Source organism: Phaethon aethereus (genome assembly GCF_964289735.1).
Source record: "Phaethon aethereus genome assembly, chromosome: 1".
Lineage (NCBI taxonomy): Eukaryota > Metazoa > Chordata > Aves > Phaethontiformes > Phaethontidae > Phaethon > Phaethon aethereus.
The window spans coordinates 194,937,487-194,962,228 of NC_138575.1; the positions used below are offsets into that span (position 1 = coordinate 194,937,487).

The following is a 24,742-nucleotide window of genomic DNA, read 5'->3' on the forward strand; positions in this document are numbered from 1 at the left end:
GGCGCGAGCGGGACCGGCGAGCCGCCTGCGAAGGGGTGGGGCTTAGGAGCCTGCCCTCCCGTCTCTATGGTGACGCCGAGAGCCGCTTCCCGCCCCCACCTTAACCCACCTCGTCGCCATGGCGACTGCCCCGCCCCTTCCGGCAGCGATCGGAAGCGGCGGGGCGGAAGCGGCCGGGGGCGCCGCGGTGGGCCGAGGCGGGCGCGGATGAGCGGGCGGTGGGGGCCGCTCTGCGGGGGGCAGGGCCCCGCGGGAGGCCGGCAGGTAACGGCGCTCGGCGTCACGGGACTCCCCTGCCCGCGCCAGGGGGGAGGCGGTTGGTCTGGGTGGCGGCGTCCTCCTGCGCCCTGGCGGGCCGGGTGGGCCGCGGGATCTGGGGACCTGGCCTGCGCCCTTCGGCTCGGCCGCTGCGCGGCCTTGCGGCTTGGCCCGGCCCGGCCCTTTCCGGCTGGCTGCTGCGGTCGGTGGCTCCGTCCGGTCACTCTGCGCCCTTGCAGGTAGGCCTGTGTCTGCGGAGACGGCGGCAGCCTGCTCGGGCGCGGAGGTGCGGTTGGTCCGGCTGCCCGCCTGGCGGTGCTCGGCGGGGCGGTTTACAGCGGGGCCTGGGCGGATCGGGCTGCCCGTCCCTCGCGGGGCTTGCACCTGCGCCTCGCTAGCAGTCGGCTGGGTGCTCTCTCGGCCTCCCTCTCCTAGGACCTGGTTTCAGCGTGAGCCGGGGCGGGGAGGCTCGGAAAGCCGTTGGCCTGTAGGATGTCACGGATGGACGCCCCCCAGGGCCGTCCTGTGCAGGCTCCTTCTCGCCCACCACCTTGTCACCTGCCAGAAACCAGCAGGTTTCAGTCTTGCAGGGAGCTCTGAGTCATTGTCTGTGGTTTTTTTCTTTCATTGAAATTGGTTCCACGCTGAAACAGCTGAGTAAGGTTTAGGGAGGTGTAAGGTAGCAGGCACTTGTCATCTGAAATCTAGGAAAGTGTTTGCCAAAGTCATGGCTGATGTGGAAGGTAGCTGCAACGGGAGTATTTCCATAAATTAAAGTTATTTGTGGTGGAATTTCTGAAGTGAGCATTTCAAGTATAGTGAGGCACTGTAGCGTTCAAATGTGAAAGCAAAGTTTACTTGAATTTTCTGATCTCCTTACTGGGAATAATAATAAAGGCGGGACTTAAAGATTGGGGGTTTGCAGATAGGTTTTTTTTCCATACAACTATCTATCTGAATTTGAAAATGAAAAGGCATAAGGACATAGCAGCTGAGGGCAAGGACATCTAAGGAACAAGCTAGTGCTGTGCAAATGTTATTCACTTTGTAATTGACAGCCTACTGTGAGTCAGTATTAAACTAACATCTCAAAATAGTGCTAGAAGGCACTGCTGGTGGAATTGTTGTCTATGGAATAATACCTTCATAAAAGCAAAACAAAAAACCTAATAGGGTATGCGAAATGTTCTGGTTGCTTGTCATTAAATATTCTCGCCTTCTGTGCATCTGCGGATGTGATGTCTGGGGTGTTTAGGGACATGGCTGCAATAGAGAAGAGTACTTGGCTATATAATTTCAATTATATGCTTATTGTTACTTTACTATTTAATATAACTAATGTTAAATGATTGTTCAAGGTAGTAGTAGTCATTAGAATTGGAGCCTCTGCACTTACACTACATGGAACTTTTTTGTTTCTACTTTTAGAGGAAAGGATACTATGCAAATGAAAAAATAAGTACAGTTAACCACTGGAAATGTTGTATTTAAATACAGTGCTTATTTAGTTTCTTAGCGATGTTTTTTCTCCTTGATTTTTTTTTTCCAGTACCCCAAGTGTGACCATAAAATATGATTCTTTGCCTGCTGCACCAAACTTCTTAAGTACTTCTTTTGCCATTTGATCACCTGGCTTCAACTACAATGGTAAGTTATGATTCAGATAATATATTTTCAGATCGTTTCACTCTAGCCTGCTAGCTGTCTGGCTCATGAGGACAATCCCATTAATGTTTCTCATTTTCTTTTAAAAAAATTATTTTGCTTGTTATTCCTGAGTTCTGATATTTCTTTTTTCATGGATGTCTTCCTTCATAGCTTGAAAATAGCTTAGTCACTGTCTGGTGCAGCATAGGAGTTATCACAGAAAGCTAGTGATGTGTTTTCGGTCATGACTGGTATTAGACAGTTGAGTACAAAGTATAAATCCTGCCTCCACATAGTTTTCTTCTAGTCACAGGGGACAATATTGGCATGGATTTTTACCTGTTGTCAAGCAGCCAGTCAGTGAACTGAATGGCTAAAATCATGCAATTATCCACTAGACCTATACAGAAAGCATAAGTATTTGGCATATTCATGTAAACACTTTAAAATTTTAATGTTCTGCAGTGTCAGATGCTAATGAGTAATAGCACATGAAGTGCTTTTTTTTTCTTTTAAGAATAGGTAATATAAGAACATAAGAATAGAAATTTTGTAGCGACACTGCAAGTGAATGATAAAAAAACCAAGTATCTTTGCTGTATATTTCTTTGTTGTTATTGTAGTATGCTTTTCTCCCCTGAATTCTATTCTAATGTATGAAATAACTGGTACTGCCATGGATTGGACATGGCTTGTATGCCTTCTGTTCCTTGAGATTTGAGTAAAGGTATTTGCTTTCATGTACAGCTGATAGGGATGAGTTAAACTGAAGAAACAACACAAATATATATATGGGAAGGAGTACGGATTACAAGTGATTCTAAGCTTTATTGAAGAGTGGAAGTGGTGGAACTGGAAGTGATTCTCCAAAACACTCTCTCTGGTTTTTTTAATAGTATAGTCTAGATTTTCTACTTGTCATCTGCAATTGTTTTGGTTAATATTTATTATTACTTTCATTAGGTGTCATTTTTATTCCTACTTCTAATTCTAATTGCCTTTCATTGTTCTAAGTCTTCATAATTTTGTCAAAAACCTTGCAAGTGTAGACGCTTGGTAGTGGGTTTGATTCCTGTTGATGCTAGTAATAGAGTTTTTGTAGTGTTTTTATGTATGAGAATGTTTAAACAGTTAATGTACTTTCTAAATAAGCCTTCGTAATTCTTGCAGCAACAAGCTTTAGAACTGGCATTGGATCGTGCAGAGGTAAGGAGTAGCTATGTTATTTGTTTGCCCATAATATATTTGTCTCAGAGTTAAATAATTTGTGGTTTTGTATTTCTTCTGGAAAGCAGTGGAGGAGCACGTTGTGTAAATATATGTGTGTGTATACACCCCTAGTCCCAGTCTTGGTCAACAGTTTATGACTAAGGCTAAGTAAGGGAAGTAAAGGAATGCCTTCCCATTGAGTCACAAGATTCATAGTGGACCCCCTTGCTTTCTAAACTCCTTCTCAGAGAGGAGTCTGGGTGCAGCTGAATCCACTCCTAGTCCCAGATGTGGTCAACAGTTTATGATTAAAGGAATAGGGTGTCAGGGATTCTGGTGTAGTGCTTGGTGTAACTTTAAAATAGCATTTTTAATTAATTCACTAACACTATTGAGATAAATCACAATATCAAATTATATAAAACTTAATAACATAATTAACCTAAAACTTACTAAGATTAATGATATTGGGATAAATCACAGTATTAAATCATAGCAACATAATAAGATCAGACACTTAAAGAGATATAAAGAGATAAATATGTACAAAGGTGCCTTTTTAAATTCCCTCCTTGAATTCAGTCGAATACTCACATTGAATGCTTTGCATCGCTCAGTGGATGATCAGCCAAGCCTCTGAGTTGATCATGAACTTGAGAGTTCATGGGCTCTGATTGGTGTCCCACTCAGAGGGAGATGCTGGTTGCAGTGCACTGCACTCTAAGAGAGCTCAAAGGGTCTCACTTGGGACCACTATTTATAGGACTGGGAGATGATTGACTTTAGGCATCAGTAAATTTCCATCAGTGCCACAAATCATTTGTTGGTAATTGCTAGTATTCTCAAAATCCCAGTGATGCTAGTACTGGTCCACCCGAATCACGGCTAGATAAGATATTCTCCAGGGCTATCTGGGGATGGTGAATTACTCCCATCTACGCAAGAGTGCTTGGTACAGTCAGGGGGCCCTTAACCACCAAACTCTCTGCTCCAAGGCTAAGCCTTGTTGAGGAAGGTGAGGGGGTGGGGAGGACGGGATGGGACATGCACCACCACACTGATACAGTGATTACCTTGAACCCTGTTATGTAAAATACATGTTTCTGTGGAAGAACCTATCTTTGCTGAAATTCTGAACTAAGCTATTAAGCAAAATACTCCAGACAAACAACAGAGATTTGGAAAAACCTTGTTAGAGTATAAGCTACATTCAATGTAAGATGGTATCTTTATTCTTTTTTTTTAACTCAAATACTTAATGTACATGAATTGTATTTATAATACACAGCTCTACAGAGAAAACTCATGTAAATGCAAGAAACAAGGGGAAAATTAAACTTCCTGAAGTTGTTGAGTAGTACTTGATTTGTAAATATTGTCAAGCCAGTATGCATGAATTTGATTGTATCTTAGCATGTGAACTTCAGTATGTTACCATGTTCATATATGTTAACTACTATATTAGTTAACTAAGTACAGTAATGTTAACTACTACAGTAGTGCTATTTACTACTTTAATTACAAAACATTAATGTCAAATCAAGACTTTGCTTGCAACTTATGCCATGAAATGCTGTGTTTCACAGCTAAATTGGGATGTGTCCTGGTTGATGACTGTAACATACACCAAATAATGTTTAGTATATTTTTGAAACAGTCATGTACCGTAACTGTTATTTAATTTCTGTATCTATAGAACACTGTCTGGTAATGATCTAAAGTTGCATGATAGCCAGAATTACAGTTCTTTGTAATATATATGTTATTTTTTGGTTTACTTTTCTAGTATATCATTGAAAGTGCTCGTCAGAGACCTCCCAAAAGAAAATATTTATCCAGTGGAAGGTAGTAAGAGTTTCACTATTTAGCTTTTAAGTAGCATTTCTTTGATTTAACTTTGGTTACATTTTAAGCTTTTTTAATTTCAGAAAATCTGTATTTCAAAAACTCTATGATTTATATATAGAAGAATGTGAAAAAGAGCCTGAGATAAAGGTAAGTGGAAATTGCTGAGAAGCTTTTCATTGCTGTCTGAACAGGCAAGTTCAGAAAATATTTTTTTTTCTTTCACTTAATACCTTTGTTGAAAAAAGAATAAATTCTGGTTACTGTAGGAGTTAACTAACTAACTAGTTACTAGCTAACACTACAGGAGAAATTATTATTATTATTACTTTTGTGGACTAAACTGTGTAATTTAATCACATCTTGTTAGTTCAATTTGAAATAAAAACAAGATGATGGGAGGGCCAATGCCTACCTTAAATCTGTTTTTAAGGGTAATAAGGTAGAATGCTGGCAGAGGATTGTAAAGATTGTGCTCTTGAGATGATTTTCTATGTATGAAAAGAGAGAATTTGAAAAGAATAGTCTTGAATGCTGAAATTTATCTAACAAGTTTATTAGATAACAGTACTATTAAAATAGCTGAGTGATGTAATATGAATACTAAGGCCTAGACTGGCTTGAGTGACCTGTTCATTCTGACTTAATCCTGAGTCACTGAAGTCAGTTGTGGTCAAGTTCAGGGCCAGTGTCAATGCCACGTGCATTGTTGTCAGTATCACTGTTTCAAAAACAATTGCTTAGCCATGGGGAAATACACGGAGAATTTCTTAGAATCTGTGTTGTCATAAATTCAGACAAAAATGAATTTAATGAAGATGATCTGTTTATTTTATGGTTTTTGACTAACTTTTCAGTCATAAAGGTAAGTGGGGAAAATTGATTTAAGATGCTACAGTGAGGGACAAGAAAAACGGTCATGAGAAAGATAAAAATCATAATTTTGTGTACCACCAGTCTGCCGTTGGAGGTGTGGATATTAAAATTAGCATTTTGCTCATAGCCAAGGATGGAGGAGTAACAAACATAGCATAAAATTACTACTTCAGTCTTGTTAGGCAGATGTCCTCCATATTCTTTATTCAGAGGTAGTCATCAGAAGTCACTGGAAGCAAAAGAAAGCACCTGTTCTTTCTCTGTGCTGCTTCCCAGCCATCTCACAGTCACTGTGGTGTGTATTCAGGAGGGAGGAGTGCTGCTTTTCTGTGGATGAAGTCAGAGAGGGTTAGGAGTTTTAGCTGATGTAGCAGAGCAGTATAACTGGCCTGGTTGCTTGCTATCTGAACTCTTGCAATATACTGCAGTGAATGCTTAAGAAATGTAATACAGCTCAGGCCACTCCTTGATCTTTAAAATATTTCCATACAAGACGTGAGCTAATGCTTAATATCAGCCCTGAGCTAGTATCTCTAATAGCCAGCTCAAAGGAGAAAGCTGATTTTTGTAGTCATAAAAAAGTTTCATGCTTAGTGAAATGTAACTTTACCTGCTTATTGAAATGTTTGTACTTAAAATGCTAATTTACTCCAATGTCTTGGAGAGGCTTTATATTTTAAAATGTACGTAGAATATGTCTTAAGAATTTCAGGTCATTTGAATGCAGTTCTTAGGCCTGTGTGATTGTCCTCTCCTCTTTCCTTTACCTGTCTTCACCCTTCAACATCCTAACTGCCAAAAAAATGAAATAAGCAAAAAAAACCCAAGCCATAAGTAGCCCAGTATTATTGAACAAAACCTAACAATTAAAAAATAAAACTAATGTCATTTACTGAATAAATTTAAATTAGAGAGTGATGTGATTAATTCAATTTAATTACATTTACAATTGAATTACCATTATGTATTTTACTTATGAGGTGTTTAAGGAGTAGAGGCCTTCCATAAAATAAGTCTCATGGCTATTTCTTGCATGCCTACACAAAATTTTGGGGGAAAAAGATGAACATTTTATTTAGAATTCTATGAATACTTACTAGTCAGTATAAATTATTCAGTGCCTGTATTTTGGGTGGAATAAGGCCCTTAACTGAATGATCCTTTTTCTTCAGCTCATGAAAATACTGAAGCTGAATTAGAAATGTTAACAGTAGTATTAGTAACAACTTTTAGAAGCAGTATTGATTCTGTCCCAGTGATGGAGGAATAGAATTGGGTTTTGTTTTTTTTTATTGCCTCCTTTTATTTTTAAATATAACTTTGGTATAAATAATTAATTTCTTCTTAACTTCTCTTACATAACCGGATGATGCTTTTTTAAAACAACTCTTACAGAATTCTTATATTCCATTTCTGTCCTCCTAATGCTGTTGCATAACTAAATGTGAAAGTATTAATCTGTCCAACACCGGGGAAAAATATACAAAAACCTTTCCATCAAAAGATGACAATACATCAATTCATTAGAGAAAAGATGTCAGTGTAGTTGAGTGTTGACTTTGCTCACTCTCTCTAATGGCATTTTCTATACCTCAGGCTGCTTCATACTGTGTCTAAGTGAAAGCCCAATAGCTGTATCCCATACTCAGTGATGTGTCTTAAAATTGAAGCAGAGCACGTGCAGTCTCCTTTTTTGGGGTAGATGTTGGGGGAGGTTAATAGGAGTTTTAACTGAAGAAGGATTTGCATAACAGGCTGCATCTTCAGAGTCCAACGAATGGCTCCATCCAGACCTGGTATTCAGCTGTGAAATCTAGCCTTCAACCAGAAGTTGTAATAAAATTATGTGAGGTTTAGAATCCATTGTTTTAAGTTCTAAGGGGGCTTTTAAAGTGTTTAAATTTGTAGGATGTGTATGGGGTCTTTGAAACATGCTAATTAATGTTTAAAATCTGTTATATGTAGAAAAGATCGTTCTTACAATTAAATAAGGGAATAAGTCTCTGCAGTTGCTGGATCAGATTTCAGCAAATACAGACAAGGCAATGCAATTAAGAAAGCTTCCAAATGCTGTAATTCAATATTTTAATCCTGGAAAGAAATATCTGCTTCTGTTGGGAATATTTGAAAGTAGTAAATATTTTGCTGCTGTTGTTGTCAAACAATGTATAGTGTATAAATGATGCTCATAGAAATGATACAAATAATACCATTCACTGTAGATTTACAACATTCTAGCATAGAGTCATTCTTATTAACTGTGTTGTCTGTGGACTTCTAATTCAAGGGTATTTTTAATTTAAATGAGTATTTGTTTTTTTTTAATCTTTGTGTATAAGTATGTATAATATATAATGTATATATTCTGCTGAATACAGTCCAATTAACTTTGACGGGGCCTGTTTAGATGTATATACTTCAACATCAATCTATATAGTACTCGTATTGTAGCAACTGTTTTTATTTCTACTAATTACTTGATAGTATTATGTTCATGAGCAATGTTTACTTTTAAAGCAGAAGCTGAGGCGAAATGTGAATTTACTTGAGAAGCTGGTTATGCAGGAGACATTGTCATGTCTGGTAGTGAACCTCTATCCAGGAAATGAGGGTTATTCACTTATGCTCAGGGGAAAAAATGGTTCAGGTAATATTTTTGTTCTTTAATTTTTAAAAATACTCAAAATGCTCCATAAATAGTTAGAATGTGCTGTTCTTACATTTAACTGTTTCACTTCTAACATAATCCCTTGTGGAAAAAAAAACAACAAACAACTGTACTTGAACTAAAAATCTACATAAAGCAGTGAGGTGCTCAGAAACGGTCTCTCTACAGTCCAGCATAACTCAGCAGATATGAGTCTTTTTGACAACCTTACATTCTCTTAGATGCCCTTAGTTTCCTTAGTTTCTCTCACTTCAGGTTCCTTCTGTCAAATTGTTTCTTTCACTGCTTCCTGAATCTAGGTCTGACTAAAGGCATCTGTGTTCCAGTTTGGTTGCATCTTCATGCCACTGTTACTGTGATGTGCAATAAGGGCATACAGTAATCAGCTGGGAGCAAAAATTTTGTCCCATTGATCTGTTAAGGCATGTTGCCTTTTTGCAAGAGCAAAATCAAGCTCTGGGAATAGAAATGGATGTAAAAATTAATACTATGCAAAAAAATTGCTGGTTTCCGCTGGCCCTGCTTTTTCCTGTGGCAAGCTTGGTTTTAGATTTCATGTTGTTAAAGTTTGAACTTGAAAGGCAAAGGAAAAGCAATATTTTTTGTTTAAATTCAGATTCTGAGACCATTCGGCTGCCTTATGAGGAAGGAGAGCTGCTTGAATATTTGGATGCAGAGGAACTACCACCTATTTTGGTTGATCTTTTAGAAAAATCTCAGGTTTGAAAGTTTTGTTTTCAAAGAGAACTTATGTTTTGTACACAGGTAGACCTTGATATTTTTGAATGCTTCACATAGATGATTCCAACCACAAGATGTAAAACACTTGTGTGTTTGGAACTGTAATATTTAATGCTCCAAATAAATGTTTTATTGATATATGGGAAAAAAAATATTGGGGAAAAAGGGATAGAAGAGAGATTGGTGTGGTTAAGGCTGACAAACAACTTCAACTCTGTGCTCTAGCAAAATGTCCTTTGCTCTTTGTCATTATGAAATATTTAGCATGGGAATTTCTTAAAACTACATTGCTGGCATATGGAAACACTACATTTGAAGCTTGTATTTTAGGTATCTCTGTGTATGTAGTAAAGACCACTGGCCTGACAAAATTAGTGATTAGTTTTAGTCACAGTATCACTGAATTCTATATCTTGTATAACAAACTTCTTTTTGGAGGCGGGGGCTGAGACAGATTGGTAAATATTTGTTTATTTACAAGTTGTTTTTTTTTTCTTTCAACTAGGTTAATATTTTTCATTGTGGATGTGTCATAGCAGAAATACGTGACTATAGGCAGTCTGGTAACATGAAATCTCCAACGTACCAAAGCAAGCACATTCTTTTGCGTCCTACAATGCAGGTAAGAAGTGTTTTAAGTTGTTCCCAGTGTTATGGCAGTTCCTAGACTGGACGTGAACTATTACTGATCATATGTTAAGAAATCTTATTATTTAGTTGAAAGCTCATTACCATTGTGTCTTCTTCCCCAGACTTTAATTTGTGATGTGCATTCTATAACAAGTGACAACCACAAATGGACACAGGTGGGTTAGCAGTTATTTTAAAACTTTACAGTGATGTGCTAAATACACAATAAAATAAAATAAAATTTATTTAAATTATTTATTTGTTTAATAAAATCTCATAAACAAAACTGATTATATTGTTTTTATTAATTCAAAGTGTCAGTGATGTGCATAGTGGTGCATGGTACACGCTCCAGAGTGCTGCCCAATTAATTTGTTACTCGCATCTTCCCACAAGATGGCATAGAAAACAATAGGATTTGCTAAAAGTTTTGTAGAATCAGTCTTTAATTTTTGTTAATGCAGAATGACAGAATTACTCTGTTTACCTTACTTCATTCATCTTCAATATACAGCCCCAGAACAGCAATTGCGGTCTAATGACACAGTTGTTCCTCTAGCGTCATTTTGCTATTGGTGCTGTTACAGCAGAGAGCATCCTAAGTAACTATGGTTGTACAGTTATAGTTAGTTAAATGACGAATAGCATGGTGTACTCAGTGTGCTCGTTTGTATTTCAGAGCCACAATCATGCTGAAATCCATTTCAAATTGTAGTTTAAAGTCCCATGTAGATCATCTTTATGGCACTGATTGCCAGTCAATCAATATAAATTGCTGACAGAAAATGGATTTCATTGCCACTAGTACTGTTTTTAAAACAAACAAAGAAAACACACACACAAAAAAACCCCAAATCATAACATGCCCCCTGCTTGTCAGAAGGGCGTTTTTTTCCCTATTGGAAACTTCACCCAAAGCTCTGTAATTCATAATAATGGTTAATGATACTTAACTGTTGAATATTTTCTTTTCTTGACTCTCCACATGCATTTTTTTCTGTTTTCTTTAAGATAATATGCACATATGCATAGGTTTATATCAACTTAATTAGTGTAAAAGTCTTCATATTTTTACATTTATTAATAGCTGTGTATATTACAGGAGGACAAGCTCCTACTTGAGAGCCAACTTATTTTGGCTACAGCAGAGCCTTTGTGTCTTGATCCTTCAATAGCAGTGACCTGTACTACAAACAGACTCCTGTACAACAAGCAGAAGATGAATACTCGCCCTATGAAACGGTAGTTTTCAGTGTGAAGTGTGTTGAGACTTCGAAATTTTATGAAGTGTTTCAAAGAAAAATATAAGTAATGCTTTATGTGAAAATGTTGCTTCTCATGCAATATCTACTTAAATATTTGGAATATGAGGAACAGTCAAGAAATTATATCTTATTTTTAAGTGCTCAATATTGTACTATATTACAATTAGCAGTAAATACTCTAATATGTTTATTTTTATATATCAAAAGAATATGTATACATATTATTTTCTTAGCATAATACGTTATATTTCAGTTTTGATTCGGTTGTTTTTTGCATAATTCAGAGATAAGCTGCAATGTAAAATAGATAAATGGATATGTTGCATGTTGGTCTCTGATTTGTTAAAAGCTATGTACAAGTTTAACCTGAATGAGGAAATCAAGAGAATTATTTATGTGCTTGACTCAGGCTAAACAGAAACGTAGGCATATTAGAATCTTAGAAAGCTTAAAAGTAGTGTGGAATGCACTATAGAAAAAATGTTGAAATTGTTTCACTTTTATGCATGGTTGTGCACTTTTTTCCACATTTGTTCTTCTTGGAGTGTTGCATTCACTCTGTAGAAAGAAGTACTAATGGTCAGTCAGAATTACTGAAATATTTAAAACTAGTTTTGCGTTGAAATACTATGCTAATGTACAACCAGTGGTGCTGTCTAAAAAAGTATAAATAGTAAAACTGATCAAGCTGTCCTTAAAATTAGAGCTTGGTGGTCAACAAATATTCCACTAGAAAACTAGGCAAAGGTGTTAAATGAATGTCCAGAACAGCATTAATGTACCAATGGGTTTGGCATGAGACAAAGAATGGAGGGTAGTTACTGTGTTTATAGCTACATGAACAGCACACATATCTTTTGACAGAACTGAAACCTATAATACGCAAATATTTTCAGCTTGGCAACTTCTCTGTTGCTTATTTTGACAATGTATTTCAACTATGCATTTCAAAAATAACTCCATTCTTAGTGCTGAAACACGTGAACAGAATACTAATATTTTTTTAAAATATGAAATAGTTTGAGTTATACAGTGTAATCCTGAATAGCAATTTTAATATTTCAAAACCTGTCTTTTAATCTGTGTAAGTAGCATTTCCCTGTTTTGTACACAGACAGTGGGGAGTTTCATCATGATGGTTTTACAAAGGTTATCTGTCATTTTACCGTAGGTGCTTCAAAAGGTACTCAAGGTCGTCTCTGAACAGACAGCAGGAAGTAGCTCACTATTCAACTCCACCTCAGCTCAGACTACTTGACTACTTACAGAAAAGAAAGGAGAGGAAAGGAGCCCAGCAGTATGACCTCAAAATTTCTAAAGCTGGAAATGTAAGTGTTCTGAGACATAGGTGGGTATGCTTCTAACTATTTATTTAAAACATTTAATACTGCCTTTTCATCTTCCAGTGCGTAGATATGTGGAAACAGAACCCTTGCTACTTGACTGCACCTTCTGAAGTGGATGTAAGTCCAGTTGTTGCCATTAGCAATTATTAGCAATTGTGTTGAACATTGTATGAAGAAGTGACTAAAGAGTATCCAGTGTCAAAGAATGACCTTTAAAAAATGGGAGTGACTTTAACATTTAAAATTATTTTTCTGTACTGTAAGGTATAAACACAAGCTAAACCACATTGGAATACATTGCAATTATAACGTGATAGTTTGGTTGAAATAAACAGTGCAAACAGACCTTTAGTACTGTTCAGCTATAGATTCAATGAGCACATGTCTATTTGAAGTTGTCTGATGATATAAAAAATAGAAAAAGAAATTAAGTAAGGAAATTATTTAAAAATTAGGCACTTAGCTTGGTAGAAATTCCTCTTTTGACATATTATGATATTATAGGACACAAAATTTTCAATAGTCTACTTTATGTAGAGAATTCTAGTTGGGAATTCTTCTGATCGCTCTTGGTGCATTCTTCTCTCAGGGACATTCACATTTTCAGTTTCTGGCACTGCCAAAACACATACAACTAGCATACAGAAGGGACTCGGTAGATTAGACAAGATGGTAGGTTTAGACTTAATAGGGCTGGCAAGAGTGTGCATTTCACATGAATGATGATGTAAGTCTGTACAAACCGTCTCTGCCTTTGCACTTAACAGTGTTGTACTTGATGTAATCAGAGTCTTCAGGAGTTACTGGTATTGTGAAATTTCTTAACCATTTTCCATTGCAGGCAGTGATTTCAGTCTGTAGTCTTAGGCAGTGTTTCATACTTTCGTTAAGTTTAATGTAGCAAATATAGTGTAACAGAATAAATGTAAAGTTCTGAAGGTTCTCCACTTTTTCTGAATGCATAAGACAAAGGGTGACGCTGTACAAAGTATCAAGCTATCCTTGTCTGTTTCTTGCACTGACTTTTTAAGACTATCATGTTAGCCACTGTTAAAAATAAGCTGTGCTAGATTGACTTTAACTCTGGCCCAGTATGACTATTATTCTTTCTTTTCTGATATTTCCATTTCCTTTAAGGTGGAAAAATATGCCAAAGTGGAGAAGTCTATCAAGCCTGATGACTCGCAGCCAACTGTCTGGCCAGCACATGTGAGTAGTTTTAGACCTTTGGCCAAACTTCTCTGTCTCCTAGCTAAAATGCCTCTTATGTCAACAAAATCTAAGTAATGTGCAAATAGTCTTGCCTCCTTCAATTTAATTCATCTTCCATGTGTTAGACACAGAAGGATTACCACAGGTACTTCTAGTTTCATGCAGTGCAGCATGCATGTGAGCATGCTTGTAATTCCCTCAGGTTTTCCAGAAATACAAGGGAAAGCAACTTTAATCTCCCAAGTAACATGGTGTTGCTGTATAGTAAAGAAAGCATAATAATTTACAGGGAGCAGTACTCTGCTCAACAAATTGCTTTCTTCACTCACATACTCAAAGACTATGGAAAAGAGCTTCTGTTAAAATTTTTAAATTTAGAAAGAGATTAAGTAATATTAGATACATCTTACAAAAAATTCTTTCTGCAATGTCTAAGTTGAACCTTAAATTTTTGGCACAAATTACATGATTTGATAAGAAGCAGTCATTTAATATAGCTAGCCATAAATCAATTAATTAATTATTTGTAATTTCAGAGGCAAGATATTACCTCCATTAACAGCATCTATCATGATGTCTTCGTAGTTTCATATTAGCAAAAAGAAATACTTTGCCACAGAACTTACTTTTCATCTCCAACATTTTACTAAGAACATTTTCTAGCCTTGTTGTAATTCATATAAAACGTTTCTATATATGTTTACCCAGTCTGCCTTTCCATATCCACAAGATTGTTTACTGTTTGCAATATTTTTGTATTTTTAAGAGATGATAAACTCTTTTTCCTCTCATTCTTTCAGATAACTTCTTCTCAAATCACTTTCATTTTAGATAATGCACCCCTTCTTATAGAGTGTTTTACTGTATTGTGTAGAACTGGCATATTTTACTAGCTATTTCTGTTATTACTTGTTTAAGGCCTATTTGGTTATTTTCTTCTGTCTTTTTTAGGAGATAAAAGATGATTATGTGTTTGAATGTGAAGTTGGTAATCAGCTTCAAAAAACAAAACTGACCATTTTTCAGTCTCTTGGCAATCCCTTGTACTATGGTAAAATTCAGACACTGAAAGGGGATGAGGAAAATGACAACCTAGGGACTCCATCCCAGTAAGTTACATGTTCTTTTAAATTGTGCTGTGATCTGATAGATGAAGGAAGACAAACATTACTTAATATTTTCAGTCATAAAAACACTCCAGAGCTAGAAATCTGGTCTGAGTTTTGTTTGAAAAACATTTTTAATAAAAAAAAAAACCCCAAAGCAAAATATATTTAAGCAATCATCGTATCTTAAATGTATCTTTATGTTAAATGGTCTCTTACATTAAAAATAGCGGGGGGGGGACACGGACGAAAAAAACCACACAAAAAACCCACAACAAAACAAACCCCAAAAAATCAACCCAAAAACTAAGAAAAAGTTCAAATTGTGAAGACACATTGTTAGCGCTCTTTTTCAGTGTTACTCATGAGTCTGATTGTCAAAATTTGCCTGATGCTGTGCAGCCATAAGACTTGACTATATTGTGTTCACCCTTGTGTAGAGAAATTTAGGCTAAATAGATGATGGAGAAAAACACGAGCTCCTAAGAAGCTTTGTCATTTTGAATTGATTTGAATCTGCTGCTGTTGACTGCAGTTCTACAAAGATTCTCTATTCTTTGCTCTCTTTGTTGTGTGTACTAGGTTCTTTGTATGGAGGAACCTGTGCAGCAGAGTAGACCTATAAATTTCAGTAAGGCAAGGAGCAGTGAGCCTGAGCAAACTTTAGTTCTGTTAATGAAAGCTATTTTTATTGTCTAGTATATAATTCCTATCTGTTACTGTTTATTAAAATATTCAAATCTTCTTAATACTCAGAATGTTTTATCTCTAGACTGAGCTATTTACTGTTTGTTTCCATACTGTTGTGGTTTAACCCCAGCCAGCAACGAAGCACCACGCAGCTGCTTGCTCACTCCCCCCCGGTGGGCTGGGGGAGAAAATCAGAAGGGTAAAAGTGAGAAACTAGTGGGTTGAGATAAAGATAGTTTAATAGATAAGGCAAAAGCTGTGCACGCAAGCAAAGCGAAATAAAGAATTCATTCAGCATTTCCCATCAGCTACTGTGAAGAAAATTAACTCTACCCCAGCCAAAACCAGCACACATATTTAGTACTGGTCTTCCTAGAACAGCAGTACTGGCTTACAGTTGTGTAATAAGGCTGGGAATTAAAAGGTTTTAGAGGGGTTAGATGCCTGGCACCTTTTGGAGATCGCTGCCCTAGGCCATTATTTTTGAGACATTGCCAGTTAAAGTTCATAAAAATTTAGATACTTCCTCATTAGAAAACTGTGTCATATGAAGTGAAAGATGCAGAAGACTTTTTTGTTGTTCTGCTGTAAAATAAAGCAGTACCTTTTTTTTTTTTGAGCTAGAGAAACAGATAAAAGGTCTGTAGTGTTTCCAAAAAAAAAAAAATCACTGAAAAATCGCTGAAGTAATAAGTTTGCAAGCCATGAGCATTACACTGAAGAGAAACGCTTGTTTAGGAGTTCTGGAAAATCACGAAGAATCAGAATTTGCATTAGTGAAATCAAATAATGGAAACCAAATATTTGTTAAAATATTACAGGTAGGGCTGTTTTTGACATCCCCACAGAACACTTATGTTTGTGTTTCAGTGTGAGCGTATTGATATGTTGATTTATTCATAACTTTGGCCTTGCTACTTTTCACAGTAGCAATTCTGTTGCAGTTTTTCATTTCTATTTTTTGGAATGTACAAAATACAAAACTTCCATATTCTGCCTCTTGCTTTGTTAATTTATCCTTAAAGGAGACCATATAAGGCAATCTGTGTGTATTGTATATATAGTTCTGAAGCCAAGTTTGCATTTCAAGTACTAAATAATACGTAGTCCATTAAATGGATATGGTAACTCCTGTATTTTCAACAGGTCTGAAAAAAGAGCAGCATTGACATTCTTTCGAAGTTTTGTGGTTATAAAAACATGTTCTTTTATTTCAAGTCATGACTGTAAATGTATTATACATTTTACATTTCAGGTTCCTTATTGGTTCGAAGACTGATGCTGAAAGGTAAATTAATATAGTATGTACAATATTATATTTTAGTTGTAGAATGGTTAGGAGTAGCAGTTCTGGGATAACTGAGACAGCAAAATAAGAATTTCTTCAGTATGCATCACATTAGAGATACCTGTGTTTCTCTGTGCATATGAGCACAGAACTTTTTAAAAAGCAGTCTCTCTCAAAGCCAGTTGCATTTTTGTGCCTTCATAGGAGACCTTGAGGTGATGTACATGCCATAGCTCCTCCCTCCTGCCCCCCACCATGTGCATGGCAGGGAGAGGAGTCCTTGATTTTGTGAAAAATAAATAATAATGTTCTTTGTTTTAATAGAGAATTTTGATCAAGAAACTCTTTGCTTATATTCTCTCCTGCCTCCTTTGAGCTGATAGAGACTTTTACTGTTTGTGCTGTAAGCTGAATTGGGGGATTGGCTGGCTGAAAGCTAAAACAGTAATACAGGGGTCTAGTTTTAACTAGGATTGATTTCCTAATCATGTTTGCCACTGGGTTGCACAAATCCTTCTATCAGAATAAGCTGTTAAGTTTCAGGGACCAGGACAAGAAGAAATAGCTGAGGAGGAAAGAGGGCAGGACCACCTTTTTGAGTACAGAGCATTTATTACTCTGATTCCACTGTAATTGTAAGGCAGTCTAAAACCTAACTGATGGAATAAGTACACTGCACCCTTTCCTCTGGGATCCTTGCTTATGTCTGCGTTAGTCATATAGCAGCGTATTGAATCAGAGCTATACCAAAGTAAAGTGTATTTCATCATATTTAGGTGTAAGCTAATGGAAATATTCCATCAATTTTTCACTGAGGTTCAATCTGCCAGAGTATAAGCAACAACAGGTCTTCAACTTGATTTTTCAGGTTTGCAAGGTCACTTTGTACACTCTCCTCATGTTTGTGAAGCAGTACTCCCTCAAACTGAGTTCTCTTAGATCAGTAGAGATGTAGCATTTGATTTGGTAGAACAGTAATTTAAACTGGTTTGCCTGGTGCTGTTGACGATTTAAATTCCGGGATACATCACTTCTCATTAGTCTCATAGAATGAGACCGGGCTGTCCTGATTCTCAGAGTGATCACTTTTGCTGTGATAATGGGTTCTTGGATGTACATTCAGTACAGACCTCTTAGTTCATCCCTTGATTTCAGAGTCCTCATCTGACATAGACCTCAAGTTAAAGGAGAGTTGACTGTTCCACAAGGAGCATAAGCAGAGGACACAGCTTTATAAAATATTCTGGGCCCCTGTGAAGGGAGTGGGGTCTCCATTGACTGACATCCCAAAGAACTGCAATTGCTTTTGGGAAGGGAACTGTTCTGTCTACTATTTTGCATATTCTCCCAAAACAGTGTTTCTTAAACTTGTTTCTTAAACTGTATTTTGCATTAGGAGGGGAAAAAAAAAGTGATTAAGAGAAAAGTTAAAACTGAATAAATCTAAGAAAAGAGCCCAGGAACATAAAGTAGAAAGATACATAAAACACATTTATATCTCTATATATGTGCATCCCTATTTTATATAGAAATATATGTATTTATGTATAAAATATAATATATGGCTATGTAGCATACACAGTTATGTGTTTACATACTTGTATCTAATTTAGAAGTTCAAAGCTGTTAATCCTTTTATGTCCTCGTTTTTTTCAGAGTGGTGAATCAGTATCAGGAGTTAGTACAAAATGAAGCTAAGTGTCCTGTGAAAATGTTTCATAATTCAGGTGGATCAGTCAATCTTAGTCATCTTTCTCCAGGGAAGGAAATGGAAGTGAGTTTATCAAGCCCTATATTTCTTTTATTTCCACTTGATTATTGAATTATTGGAATAATTTTTGCTATCCACGTTTAAAATAACCTAATAATTTTATTCTGAATTAATTTTTAAATGCTTTATTGGCATAATCATTCAGAGTAAGTATATGTGAAAAGTTAGAGGAAAGCACTTTTGTTTTTACTGTTCAAATGTTGTGTCTTTTAGTCATTTCTCTCTCTCTTCCCCCCCCCCCTTTTTTTTTTTATTTTGACATGCATAGTTAGCTGTAAGTTTTTCTTGTAACACTTTGCCCTGTTCAGGTAAACCTTTCACAGAGCAGTATAGTAAGATATAGCTATGCATTTTATTTTATAGGTCAGTAAACACAGAAGCAGACGTAGTAGCTGAACTTTCCTTTTACCTTTAGAAATTATTAAAATTATTTTCTCCTTACTTTGAAGAGGAAAACTTTCAAAAAGAAAACCAAAACAACAAAAAAAAAAACCCACCACCAAAAACTTTAAAGCTCATATGTTTGCATGCACACATCCAATAGAAGTTCCTGCATTCCCAAATTCTCATGCCTGTTGGCATTGCCTTGTGGGTTGTTTTATTTTTTTGTGACTACACCCCCAGTGAGTTTGCAGATGACATGAAGCTGAGTGGTGCAGTTGACATGCCTGAGGGACAGGATGCCATCCAGAGGGATATGGACAAGCTTGAGGAATGGGCCCATGTGAACATCATGAGGCTCAACAAGGCCAAGTGCAGGGTCCTGCACCTGGGTTGGGGCAACCCCCAGTATCAGTACAGGCTGGGGGATGAAGGGTTTGAGAGCAGCCCTGCCAAGAAGGACTTGGGGGTACTGGTAGGTGAAAAGCTGGACATGAGCCAGCAAGGTGTGCTTGCAGCCCAGAAGGCCACACATCCTGGGCTGCATCCAAAGAAGCGTGGCCAGCAGGTCGAGGGAGGTGATTCTGCCCCTCTACTTCTCTCTGGTGAGACTCCACCTGGAGTCCTACGTCCAGCTCTGTAGCCCTCAGCACAGGAAGGACATGGACCTGCTGGAGCGGGTCCAAAGGAGGGCCACCAAAATGATCTGAGGGATGGCAAAACTCTTCTATAAAGAAAGGCTGAGAGAGCTGGAGTTGTTCAGCCTGGAGAAGAGAAGGCTCTGGGGAGACCTTACTGCAGCCTTCCAGTACTTCAAGGGGGCTTAGAAGAAAGATGGGGACAGACTTCTTAGCAGGGCCTGTTGCAATAGGACGAGGGGTAATGGTTTTAAACTAGAAGAGGGCAGATTTAAACTAGATAGAAGGAAGACTTTTTTCACACTGAGGGTGGTGAACCACTGGCACAGGTCACCCAGAGAGGTGGTAGATGCCCCATCCCTGGAAACATTCCATGTCAGGTCGAACGGGGCTCTGAGCAACCTGATATAGTTGAAGATGTCCCTGCTCATTGCAGGGGGGTTGGACTAGCTGATCTTTAAAGCTCCCTTCCAACCCAAAGGTTCTATGATTCTTCTGTCTTGGTCAGATTCAGTACTCTAGTGGTGAGCTGTGTTCAGGCTCCAACTAGTAAATGAATTTTGTATACCTTGGGCTATTTCGTTTGCTACATCTTTCCCCTAAATACCCGCTTTTAAAGAGCGATAACGTTGCTCTGAAAGAGGTAGTTCTTGGGGTCAGCTAGAACAGCATGCAGAGGTGAGCAGTTGCCAGAAGGAACATGAATGTTTCTTTGTGTTTGTATACACATACAGACACCTGTGTGCATACATATGTATGTGTGTGTATATATATAAATAACATTAGACTAACTTAGGGTGGGAGAGTACTTCTGGAAGTTGTCTTTTCTGACTGTCCAAGTCCCCACTGAAAACTGGACCAAAGTTACTCAGGTTACTGTATTTAATGATCTAGTCTTTTGAATGAGGCTAGCCTTTATTTTCAGAATGAAGAAAGCAGATTTTAGTAGTAGAAGAGAAAGGTACACCTCAGAATTTTTCCTCAAGTTTCGTTTTTATAAGGAAGCAATTAGAAACATGTAGAGGGAGTGTCTGTTACTGAGAATCAGTGGAAGCTAAGCTCTCCAAAAAAGCTGGATTCTACACAATGCTGAATGGTCTAATTTGTTAGCCCATGCACATCTAACTTGGGCTCCAGCATTGAAATATGTCTTTCAGTATACTGAGAGCCTCATTTTCTAGTTTCAGCAGTTTGTGGACTGTATATTTAGACGTTACTTTAATTTATGGGATACCTGCTTTATAGGTAAGAATACATAGACTAGAACTGTAAATGGGTTTCACTGTCGAGTCTTTTGATGGTAGAATTATGGATTTAGGGTCTGTTGTGAGTGACTGAGAATTGCAGACTTGATCAGCTGAAGTTAATTTATGTTCAAACAACCTGATAAGTAGCTTATAAGAACAAGCAAAAAGGGAGCACCTTTCCTCTAAAAAGAGTAGTGAAGTTCTCATCCCACTGAAGCCAGTGGGAAAATGTGTATTGATTTCTGCACATTCAGGATTTTCCTGAATGTATTTAAATTCCTGCTCCCAGAATCAGGGAATCTGATCCTGTTCTCTAAATCCATATTGGTTGGAAATGGCAGATATATACCGATGATGAAAGAATGAGATCATGTAATCTTTCAAGTAAGACCAAATTGTCCTTCTATTTAAAGTGCATTTGTCACACTTGCAATTTGTGAAAATTACTAAGGATTTCAGAATTGCGGAGAAAAGTGAAACTCCTTAATTTTTTTTTTTCCTCAGTTTAAATTTTACTACAGCTTTCAAGCTGCTTCTTGGTGGTAAGCATTTTATCTAAAGAGCGTGGGTCATAGTTTATGTTTTCAGATTTTTATTTATTTGTTTTAAAATGTTTGAAGGTAATTTTGTCATGGCTTTGAGAAGTCTAATACAAATTCATTGAATTGTCTTTTCTGTCAAACATGTGGAAGCTCACTTTATTGCTGTGGTAGTGTTAATTTCTCTTTCCTCCTAGCAGCCAGAAAGTATATCAGGCTCTGTTCAGTCTTCAGTGTTGGGGAAAGGTGTAAAACACCGACCTCCTCCCATCAAATTACCTTCAAGTTCAGGAAGTAGCTCTTCAGGTAACTATTTATTAACTTGGGCATCTCCTTTATATATGTTCTGCCTATTGTAAAATGACATGATAACCCTTTAGTAAGATTTAATTAAATAAAAAAAAATCAGTATCTTATCTGTGAAAAGAGCATTATTTTGTTGATTTCTGATTATATTGTTCACAAAATTGTTTCCTAACAAATACTTGAGTTAACATGTTCTTCACAGACTAATAACGTATTTTAATTATGCTTTTTCAGGTAATATTTTTAGTCCACAACAGTCAAGTGGCCATCTAAAATCCCCAACTCCTCCTCCTTCTTCTAAGCCTCCCGGTCTTTCTCGGAAACAATCTATGGATCTTAATCAAGTTAGCATGCTCTCTCCAGCTGCCATGTCTCCTGCAAGCTCTTCACAAAGTGAGTCACGACCTAAATTCTCCATTAAATCTTAGGCTTTTGCATAAATGCTTCCTGAGATAAACTCTTTAACCTGTGGAATGATGAAACTTAAGTGTACAGTGTACCCTAAATTGTATAAGTTGTGCAGCTTTAGGCAGGTCTCTTGTTCACTGTATGTATTTTATGTTTATTGTAACTGTGTTCGTTTTTTCTGTATATATGTATGCACCCTCTGTGTATACGTTTTAATACATTTTATGCAATTAGTATGATCTCCTCATTTATGAAAGGCTGGTAGATAATGTGATGAGATAAAATTCCAAAGTGTAGATTTTTTTTCCTCCAGTGTAAAAACAGTATGTTAGATCAGTTTGCCTTTACATAATTTAAGCATCTGGTTTTCTAAATGTTATAGGAGCTGGTGCAGTTGTATCTCTATGTATGTATATAATCTGATCAGTCCCAAGGTGGTGATACAATAAACGATAAGATGATTTTTTAAAACACTCCTACACTGTTTTACAAATCATTCCTGATTGCAAGTGTGGTGGTGATGCTGATGATGATAGCACCGTATTCTCAGGTGTTAAAATGTAAATTTCAACAATAAGTGACATCCTAGTTTAAGTATTTTTCATTAACGTTGACAGGATCATTGTAATCATAGCTATAGATCATAAACATTTTTTAAAATATGTATGCGTCTTGAGACATTTCGTGAATAGATTTGTACAAAGATAATCATAGCTACAATTTTTCATTTTTTTATGATTAATTGTATACTGCACATTCCAGTATCCTGCACAGTATTATAATATGCTTTTTGCATTAAATAATTTAAAATCTGGATAGCTCAAAAGGTGTAACTTTTCTGCCTTCTTGTTTTGCACAAAGAAAAAAAAGAAAACTTCTGACATATTTACTTTGTTTTTATGTTAGTGCTATGAATTGTTGTCCTGATTTTGGCTGCACACAGTTGTTACTGTAAGGCTCTGGTCACAATTCACATTTATTTCCTTTCTTTCTGCAGGACATGAAAGCTAAAAAAAACCCAAACAAACAAAGAGAAAACAAAAAAAACCCACCTCAAGCTTTTGGGGGTTTTTGTTTTGTTTTTCTTTTGATAAACTGTGCTTACTGCATCCACAACAAATAAAGCTATACATGCTACATTTAAGCAGAAGGAAATACACAGCAACTTTTAAAGATGCAGTACTATCCTCTGGTTCTTAAATAACTAAAAATTATTTTTATTTGATCAAAATTTAGCAAATGGGAGTTTAGCTATGTGGCGAAAATTAGATCAACCCCGTGATTATTGAAATAGTATATGTTCTTTGTTGAATCTGTTTGTTTTCCATGATATGTTTTTAATACGATGCTATTGTGCAGGCAGTGCATATAGACTATATACCTAACATTTTAGGACAAAAACATTAATTAGGTTAAAATGGTCACTAAGAACTTTTTTTTATTTTGATTTAAGTATTTCTGAACAGAGTCATGACTTAATGTACGATAAATTATGGAAGGACTTAATGGAGGATACAAATCAGTGTATGGCCTAAGGAATTAAGCATGGAGAACAAGTTTTCTGTGTGATTATACTGCATCCTTAACAACGAGTGCGTGCTGCAACACTCGTGTTGTGTAGAAATTAACACTTGCAGTCTAAAAAATGGAACAAACTGTCAGTGCTAAATAAGATTCCATTAACCTTATTATACAAAAAGGACTGGCCTTTTATAACAAACTAGCACTTTTTATTTTTCTCAATGAGCAGGGTCTGGAACTCCTAAACCATCTACTCCTACTCCAACCAACACCCCTTCATCGACCCCACACCCTCCTGATGCTCAGAGCTCAACTCCTATTACCCCTTCTGCCACCCCTACTCCCCAAGATTCAGGCTTCACCCCTCAGCCCACTTTGTTAACCCCGTTTGCTCAGCAGCAAATGTCTCTGAGCCAGGCACTGCCTGTAATGACCATTCCTCTTTCCACCATGGTAACATCCATTACTACAGGAACAACCTCCACCCAGGTCATGGCAAACCCTGCAGGACTTAACTTCATCAATGTAGTGGGCTCTGTGTGGTAAGTTCTTTGTTATGATGGTTTCTTAATTTGCCCTGGGTGGGTTGGTTGGTGAGGAGGGTGGGACTAGTACATGACTGTCTAGCATCCATTAGGATAGGTATTTTTCAAGATCTGCAATTCAAGAAGATCATTCACTTTGTAATTATAAAGTGAAGAGCCACTAGGAACTATTTGTATTTCTCAAATATAAGGCAGCTACTATCACAATGTTGAAAAGGTCTCCCAAGAAAATTGTGCTTTTGGCTTTTTGGATGCATATAGTTGTTGAATTTCATAAGGCTTAATCTCAATGTAAGTGGTTTCTGAGATTTTGCTCTTTAAGTTTGAAAACTTTTTTTATTAATCAGAGAGGAGGTGGACTATCATGTGCAGACCACTCTAAATAAAAAATGGAAAGAGATTTCAAAGAGAGGTGCTTATGAATGACAGGTTGTATGTAAAATACAAGAAAACAGCAAATCTGTTTTCTAACAATTTCATCAAACATTGAGGTTAAACATTCTTTGATCTTTAAAACTCTTTTTGTGGTTTAAAAAATAATAAATCCTGCTGTCAAGAATAGATTGTATGGTATAACATGAACTGCTTTTTAGACTAAATTCTGT

General features: G+C 37.0%; 1 protein-coding gene across 1 annotated transcript in view; it reads left to right on the top strand.

The window, feature by feature from the left end:
- Positions 1-1,517: 1,517 nt before the first annotated feature.
- SUPT20H (SPT20 homolog, SAGA complex component) overlaps positions 1,518-24,742 on the top strand; it is a gene marked incomplete at both ends in the record, with an annotated part of 31,765 nt that continues 8,540 nt past the window's right edge. The window contains 19 exons of the mRNA XM_082014700.1: positions 1,518-1,536; positions 1,865-1,905; positions 3,076-3,111; positions 4,901-4,959; positions 5,043-5,109; positions 8,353-8,482; positions 9,120-9,223; positions 9,750-9,866; positions 9,997-10,050; positions 10,977-11,116; positions 12,311-12,467; positions 12,546-12,602; positions 13,623-13,694; positions 14,649-14,806; positions 16,749-16,781; positions 18,438-18,555; positions 21,555-21,663; positions 21,898-22,056; positions 23,822-24,134. Of these exons, the coding sequence (XP_081870826.1) occupies positions 1,518-1,536; positions 1,865-1,905; positions 3,076-3,111; positions 4,901-4,959; positions 5,043-5,109; positions 8,353-8,482; positions 9,120-9,223; positions 9,750-9,866; positions 9,997-10,050; positions 10,977-11,116; positions 12,311-12,467; positions 12,546-12,602; positions 13,623-13,694; positions 14,649-14,806; positions 16,749-16,781; positions 18,438-18,555; positions 21,555-21,663; positions 21,898-22,056; positions 23,822-24,134 (1,943 nt within the window). The remainder of the gene's footprint in view (positions 1,537-1,864; positions 1,906-3,075; positions 3,112-4,900; positions 4,960-5,042; positions 5,110-8,352; positions 8,483-9,119; positions 9,224-9,749; positions 9,867-9,996; positions 10,051-10,976; positions 11,117-12,310; positions 12,468-12,545; positions 12,603-13,622; positions 13,695-14,648; positions 14,807-16,748; positions 16,782-18,437; positions 18,556-21,554; positions 21,664-21,897; positions 22,057-23,821; positions 24,135-24,742) is intronic.